The sequence below is a fragment of the Zingiber officinale genome, chromosome 6A, assembly GCF_018446385.1.
Source record: "Zingiber officinale cultivar Zhangliang chromosome 6A, Zo_v1.1, whole genome shotgun sequence".
NCBI classification, from domain to species: Eukaryota; Viridiplantae; Streptophyta; class Magnoliopsida; order Zingiberales; family Zingiberaceae; genus Zingiber; species Zingiber officinale.
Window position 1 is genome coordinate 97,621,693 of NC_055997.1, and position 8,330 is coordinate 97,630,022.

Below are 8,330 nucleotides of genomic sequence, written 5' to 3' on the forward strand. Positions count from 1 at the left end.
TCTGGATAAGAAGATTTGGCCTCCCAAATCAAGGGTCCTCGTGCAATGGACCATCCCTTGGTCCGTAATTTGCGGACCAGAGGATCCCTATGGGGAATATGGAGCTAGGTGGACTTGAGGGCAGATCCCCTGGACCGTTTTTTACGGTCTAGGGGATGGTCCCTAGACATCATTGGTGGGAATGCATAGTCCTCACCTATTTTTTAAGTGAGGACTATGTATTTCATCAATGCATGCTTAGGGACCATCCCTTGGACCGCAAAAAGTGGTCCAAAGGATCCGGGCTTAGTAGACTTTACATGTCAATTCCAATGCAGATCCTCTAGACCGCTTTTTACGGTCCAGAGGATGAACCACTCCATGCATTGGTCTATTTGAATGGACCTCATCTATTAAACAGATAGGGTCCATTCAAAAGGTCCAATAATCTAATAGTGGTTCATCCTCTAAACCGCAAAAAGCGGTCCACAGGATCCTATCCCTCCTATTTGATGGGGGAGAATCTTCTGGTCCATAAAGGGATCGGAGGATCCGGTCCCCGATTTGACCCTCTCTATTTCGCTGTGCCACAAGAAGGCCCAAAATTAGGGGGCGGATCTTCTGGTCCGCAAAGGCTGGACCAATTCATGGTCCAGTTTTACATTGGTGGGAGGCAATGGACCTCCACCTATTAACAAGTGGGGGCCATTGTCTCCCACAAATCTCCTTGTTCCGGTCCAGTAGCGAACCAGGACAAGGGGACCAGAGAATCCGGTCCCCAGAACTACTCTCTAAACCAAGAGCAAAAATCCCTTGGACTACTTTTTTGTGGTCTAGGGGATGTGCCACTCTCATTTACGGTCGGATCATGATCGTGATCCGGTCGTAAATGGTTGTGATTCCTTCTAGGATTCACCGCCCTCATCAGGTTATAGTTTTTGTTCGGAGCGGGTGGTCGGAGGCCACCCGAAGGCCTCCGGTGGTGGATAAGTGACCAGATTACTGGGCGCCGAGCGAGGATGTCCTTCAGGCGGCCTCCGACCGCCCGCTCCGAACAAAAACTATAACCTAGTGGGGACTATGAACCCAGGAAGGGATCACAACCATTTACGATCGGATCATGGTCGTGATCCGGCCGCAAATGAGAGTGACACATCCCCTTGATCACAAAAAGTGGTCCAAGAGATCCTGCCTCCCAAACCAAACCCTATTTGCGATGCACCCTATTCAGTTCCATTTCTCCATCGCCTTCAGCCGCAAAACGCTACTGAGGTTTGCTATTGGAGTAGGCCGGAGCAGATCGATTTAACTCTGAGAGATGCTCCAAAAGAAACCGTAGGTATTCGTTCTGTCTCTTTCTCCTTGATTCGTGTGTTGCGATCTGCAACACGGCCGTTGAAAAAAGGTTGATTTTTGACATGTAGAAAACTTCCTTGCGGAGTGAGATGTTCCAGTTTGGCCTAAGAAATGATGTTCCAGTTTGGCAGAACTGCAGGAAGAAGAAGAAAAAACATTCTGATCTTTTTGGGTTTGGCATGGGAGGTATTGGAAAGATTTATTTGGTAAGTAAAATATGTTTTCTATATCTCAATTACAGTTTATTGGTGGTGTTTTTAATATCAAAATCTTCAATTCTATGAAACTTTATTTTTAGATCACCAACCCTAAATTGAGCATATTAAAAAATCAGACTTAATCACCTTTTCCCATAATATTCCCATGCTACAAACACATTGCACCATTCTTTCTCAATGATTTTCTTTATGACGATCTCTTGCTGCTTCACTGTTTTAGGCTATTACGAAGAAGGATTAATTAGAGCTCAATGGATGAATATGATTCATGTGGCCAACAGGCCCAACATTATTGAGTTAGTGCATTCCTTTAGTTTGTGATCACCTTGCTAATGGGCTAAGTTAAAAGTGAATATATTTGATTTTGTATCCATCTATGCGTGCGCTGTGTTTCATTGATGTCCATGTGGTACTTCAACCTCATTCATCAATTGACAGCAACAAATGTTTTAAGAACATATTCAGGGATCATATGGATGTCATATCATCTACAAGATATATGTGTACCCTGACTCGTTCCCTACGGTCGGCAATTAACTGCAAAGTTGTCTAGCTCCATCTTCACTGAGATACTATGGTCTTGGTCTTGAGATTGAAACTATACTGTTAAGCTCCAATTTGCAGAGATTGCGTACCCTAACTTGTTCCCTGACTTCCCTAACTTGGCTACTTGGCAAAGCTTGGGTAGAAGGCTCTTCAATATTTTATACACATATGAGAGCTACAATTCTTACTCCAATAGTAACACTTCCTCAATACATGATGTCAAAAACATTCAAGCATTGTGAAAGAACTAAGTTATTATTTCCCTGTTTGTCTATTCTGATATAGGATGATCTAAAAGAGAGATTTTGATATAAGAAAACAGGCTAGTGGCAGGTCCATTGTAGTTGTATCCAGTGACAGATAATTTTCTCGAAATTCATTTCTTTTGGTCCGGCTTACACAAGGATGCAATGGCCTGTTGATTTCAGCTACAAGTATATCTCCTCGTAGTAACTTGCACAATTTGCCTAGTTTTCTTTCCTTCAACAACTCCTAACATGTTAGTGTTACTATGCAGCCTTCACTCCTAGCCTATAAAAAAAACCGTGCTGGTTTTATTGTGGGTATTTTAGTTGGAGTTGTTGTTTTAGGATTGTTGGCTCTATTTGAAATTATTTTCATGAGACAAAGAAAAAGAAGGTTAAATGAAGAAGCAGGTAACAAATAGTCCCTTGCAACTTTGCTGCCATGAATTACATTAGTTAACCGATTGATCCAATTGTTTTGTGATTTATAGTGTTAACAGGACCGGATGTGAAACTTTTCACCTTCAATTATGCCGAGCTAAGGGCTGCAACCGAAGGCTTCAATTGGGTGAGGGAGGATTTAGCCTAGTGTTTAAGGTTTGACTTTTCTTGTGTTTATCATTGGTTCAACGATAAACAAGTTTACTTCTCTGCATCATTTGTAATTAAGAGTGTTATGCATTCAAGTTATTACCTAAATGAAAGAAGGAATTCATATTGGTCAATAATTTAATGGTGAAGTTAAATTTGTTATTTTCTGTATTTCTTACACTAAGTTACCAATTCTTTATTTGTAAAATAATAAGTTGGACCAATTGAAGCAAATTGGCTAACATGCAGGGCATACTAAGCAATGGAAGCTGTTAAGAAACTCTCAACCAAGTCTCATCGAGGAAAGGGCCGTTCTTGACAGAGATTGCAACTATATGGGTTGTGCAACACTGAAACCTTGTTATTTTTCGGGGCGAAGGCTTGGCCTGTCCAAGGCATCATATTCATATCTTTTGTAACATCCCTTATTTGCATTCAAAATCACTTGGATCTTTAACATCCTGTTCATGATTTACTACAACATTAATCGGGTTTAGCGATCGACATTCACTAATTCATCATCAACTGCCGTTAGCGACCATGATCAAAGTTTTTGGTCGTCAACTAAATTTAGAGATGAAAATTTTATTTTCTATTACTAATTAGTGACCGAAATCCTCATTGAATTTCTAGTAAAACTCTGCAGCACCACCTCTTATTTATCTTTCAACTCTATATACTAAGATAACAACAAAATCACAACATCAAAAATGATATCACATCAACAACAATAAAACATTAACATCGATATCAACATAAACAAGGATATCAACATCGACAATGATATCAATATTTCAATATTCAAAAAATATTTCAAATACTAACACAGTTACAAACTAACAAACCAAGTACATACTAACAAATCAACATATAATTACAAATTAATGACATATTTAACATTCATTATATCAATAAATCATTGTACATGGTTCAGAAACATTTCAAATACTTGCATTATAAAATCAAACATAGAGAATTCAAATTTAATCATCATCCCATCTTATCATCTGATCATGCTGTAAGTATAATACGATAGATTATTATAAAATACAAGCACATGGTTTAAAATTCACTATATTTTCTATTTTGAAATAATCCTACTCATATATAAATCTAAAGTTTAGCTAGATATACACAAAGTTATAACTATTTATCAAAAAAATATATACAAACTAATTAATACAAGTTTAACAAGTTTCAAAAATATATATACTTTAATGAGAATTTGGATATCTACTAATGGTGATAAAATATACATGTATCTACATTGTTCCTAAAAAAATATAATATAATTAAAAATATATATAGTAGCAAAAATAACAAAACTGTTTTGATTTTTTTTTAATGATAAAAAAACACTAAGTCAACACATCTCATATAAGCTATTTATCAATAGCGTTCAGATCCTGGGTCTCCTAGGAGTCAAAATCATATTATATTGCAAAAGTAAAAAGACTCATTAATGGAATGCTACGGAAAAATTTTTGCATATGCCGCTCTACTGCCGTATTTGTTGGGTTTTTCGGGCCGCGAAAACCACTTTTTCGCATCGCAGAAACCCCGAAGCCCCAAGCCACCGGATCCGTGCGAAGTAGAAATAAAATAAAATACGAGTACGAGTTTCTAATCTAGATCTACACTAGATTTACAAAGAGGAAACCCTTTATACCTTCGATGCGTACCCTTTTCGTATCCCGCTCGTCCAAGGAGATGTCGGATCTCAAGTTGTCAAAGTAGACAACTCTCTAGAAGTATCCACACGAATTAATTAGGTGGAGAAGACCAAACAATAGGTGTGCTAGCACCTAGATGGTGTTCGGTCAAGAGAGGAGAGGAAGAGCAAGAAGAGAGAGCACTTGAGGAAGAAGAAGATGTAAATGACACTTGAATGAAAAATGAATTCATTCCCTTTACAAAAGTGGCCAACCACTTTCACAAAAGTGTAACCTCCATTTTGCATTAAGTGTGGCCATTAAAGAGATTTGTAACCTCCATGAGGTGGCACACACATGTGCTAAACATGATGATGTGGCACCTCATCATTGGCCACTTAATGCCAAGTCACAAATGATGTGGCATAAAGTCAAGTCAAACTTGACTCTTCCTCTTCCTCTCAAGTCAAGTCAAACTTGACTTAATCTCTCTCATGGTTGATCTAATCCAACCATTTAATTCAAGCCAATTTAATATAATGAATCTAATTCATTTAATTAAATTGATTCAATGAGTCATAATCTAAATTAGACTCATTGAACACATGAATCAACTTGAGTCCAACTCAATTAGCCCAATTAGGATTACTCTTAATCCAATTTGATTCATCAAATGAATCTAATCCTCTTGGTTCATCATATGAACCTAATCTCCATCTAATTGTCCTCAGTGTGTGACCCTATAGGTTCTTATAACGTTGGCAATGCCCCTAAACCCATTAAGGAGCATAAGTAATGAGCGGTATCTAGCAACACATCATTACTACCCAAGTTACAAAAATGTCGAGATCCAACATCACCTTGTGACTACTAATTGTGACTCCTCACAATATATGACAAGTGTCATTCTATTCAAGACATCTAGATTGATCAATGTGAGGCATAGACCGTGTCATCCTCTGACCAATCTAAATCTTGAACTCCAAGTAGACTCACTAAATCAAATGAGCTCAATATCTTATATTGACTCATTTGGGCATGGTCATGCATATCGTGGTCTCACTCTATCAAGAATATTAATGTCGCTCTCGTCATATAGGAGGGATAGATCCCATCTACATCACTCACATCCCTCTGCATAATTCGTTACATACCCAGTAATCGCCTTTATAGTCCACCCAGTTACGGGTGACATTTGACGAAACCAAAGTACATAACTCCTTATGTAGGGATCCATGGTGACTTCGGGTCCAAGGACTAGTAGTCATACTAATAGCCACATGAGAAAGTATATGACACTCATATAACGATCCATAATACTTTCTCATGGCTGGTCATTCAGTATACATTCTCCAATGCATACCCATGTGTCAACTTGATATCTCCATATCCATGACTTGTGAGATCAAGTCATCGAGTTGACCTACATGCTAGTCTTATTGCATTAACATTGTCCCTGAATGTTAATACTCGACTAGGAATGATTAAGAGTAGTGTTCCCTATATCATCTCAATATCGGTTCAATTAACCGATCGATATAGGTGAGAACCTTCTACTCAAGGACGCTATTATACTTAGTTTATTTGACACCAATACAAGTAAGTATAATAACCAAAACAAATGTCTTTATTTATATATAAGAATATGATACAATAAGTCCATAATACAATCATCAAATGATTGGCTCTAGGGCTCTAACTAACAATCTCCCACTAGCACTAGCGTCAATCAGTGTAGGCTCTAAGCCCCAATGACCTAGTGTGACCATCATGCTTCCTCTGTGCCAAAGCCTTGGTCAAGGGATTTACGATGTTAGCCTCTATAGGTACTCTGCAAATCTTCACATCTCCTCTCTCGATAATCTCTCGAATGAGATGGAAGCGTCGTAGTATGTGTTTGGTCCGCTGGTGTGAGCGAGGTTCCTTCACCTGTGCTATAGCTCCATTGTTGTCACAAAAGAGCTCAATAGGGTCAGTGATACTGGAAACCACCCCAAGTTCAGTGATAAACTTGCGGATCCAAACTGCCTCCTTTGCTGCCTCTGATGCAGCAATGTACTCGACCTCTGTCGTAGAATCAGCTACTGTGTCCTGCTTTGAACTCTTCCAACTCACAGCACCACCATTTATGCAAAATACGAACCCTGACTGTGATCGATAATCATCCTGATCGGTCTGGAAGTTGGCATCACTGTAACCCTTTACAGCTAGCTCATCATTGCCTCCATATATCAAGAAATATTCTTTAGTCTTTCTTAAGTACTTAAGAATATTCTTGACCACTATCCAGTGACTTTCACCTGGATCTGACTGGTATCTGCTCGTCATGCTCAAAGCATACGAGACATCAAGTTAAGTACATAGCATGACGTACATGATAGATCCTATGGCTAAGGCATAAGGGATCTGATCCATGCGATTTCTCTCCTCTCTAGAAGAGGGACCTTGAGTCTTCGAAAGACTCACGCCATGTGACATCGGTAGAAATCCCTTCTTGGAATTTTGCATGGCAAACCGAAGGAGTACCTTGTCAATATATGTACTCTGACTTAGGCCAAGCAATCTCTTAGATCTATCTCTATAGATCTGTATCCCTAGAATGCGGGATGCCTCACATAAGTCTTTCATTGAGAAGCAACTCCCTAGCCAGGTCTTAACAGACTGAAGCAAAGGGATGTCCTTCCCAATGAGTAGTATGTCATCTACATACAATATGAGGAAGACAACTATATCCCCTACAACCTTTTTGTAGACACAAAGCTCATCTTCGTTCTTGATGAAACCAAACTACTTGATTACATCATCGAATCGAAGATTCCAGCTCCGAGAAGCTTGCTTTAGTCCATAAATGGACCTATGCAACTTGCATACTCTGCTAGTATGCTGTGGATCTACAAAACCCTCAGGTTGTGTCATGTACACATCCTCGAGTAGGTTTCCATTCAGAAACGCGGTTTTGACATCCATCTGCCATATCTCATAGTCATGGTATGCTGCAATAGCAAGCATGATCCGAATGGGCTTAAACATCGCTACTGGAGAAAAGGTTTCATCATAGTCAATACCATGAATCTGCTTAAAATCTTTAGCTACCAAGCGACCCTTATAGATAAGTCCATCCATGTCAGTCTTTCTCTTAAAGACCCACTTACACCCTATGGGTTTTACCCCTTCAGGTGGATCAACCAAAGTTCATACTTGGTTGGTGTACATGGATTCCATCTCGGATCTCATGGCCTCTAGCCATTTCTCGGAATCTGGTCTCATCACAGCTTCCTGATAGGTGGTAGGCTCATCCTCTATAAGCACAACGTCATCATGGTCAGACAAGAGAAATGAGTATCTTTCAGGCTGACGACGTACCCTATCAGACCTACGAAGAGGTATGTCTACTTGAACTGGTTGTTGTTCCTCAACTCCTTGTGAAACAACATCATCCACAACACTTTGTGGTTCCAGTTCAACTTCCATCGAGGCTTCAGTGCTATTGTTCGCATCTTGAACTTCTTCTGTTGGTGCGGGAAGCATCTAACGATCGAACCTGAGTTTTGATAATGGTAAAGGATTCAAAGTTAAGGTGTGTTGTGATCTAACATGTTGAATGAGTATTTCAGGAAAAGTCCTAACTGCGGTTAGGCAGGTGAAAAACCCTAGGGGGTGGTAACCCTAGGTCCTAGGGGGTGGTAACCCTAGGTGGAGAAAAGTCCTAGCTGCGGTTAGGCAAAGGGAAAACCCTAGGGGGT

The 8,330-nt window shown here is 39.6% G+C and overlaps 1 protein-coding gene across 1 annotated transcript; it reads left to right on the forward strand.

Annotated features, from left to right (window-relative positions):
* The first annotated feature begins 1,201 nt into the window (after window positions 1-1,201).
* LOC121997067 (probable LRR receptor-like serine/threonine-protein kinase At1g56130) lies at window positions 1,202-3,170 on the forward strand. Its single transcript, XM_042551286.1, has 4 exons — window positions 1,202-1,314; window positions 1,404-1,541; window positions 2,617-2,755; window positions 2,836-3,170. Exons 2-4 carry the CDS (start codon window positions 1,425-1,427, stop codon window positions 2,931-2,933), a joined length of 354 nt encoding a protein of 117 aa, XP_042407220.1. The 5' UTR covers window positions 1,202-1,314; window positions 1,404-1,424; the 3' UTR covers window positions 2,934-3,170.
* The last annotated feature ends 5,160 nt before the right edge of the window (window positions 3,171-8,330 follow it).

Coding starts and splice junctions, on each gene's coding strand:
- LOC121997067 (XM_042551286.1), top strand. CDS start 1,425: ATGTTCCAGTTTGGCCTAAGAAATGATGTTCCAGTTTGGCAGAACTGC. Junction 1,542..2,616: donor GTATTGGAAAGATTTATTTG/GTAAGTAAAATA, acceptor GTTACTATGCAG/CCTTCACTCCTAGCCTATAA. Junction 2,756..2,835: donor AAGGTTAAATGAAGAAGCAG/GTAACAAATAGT, acceptor TGTGATTTATAG/TGTTAACAGGACCGGATGTG.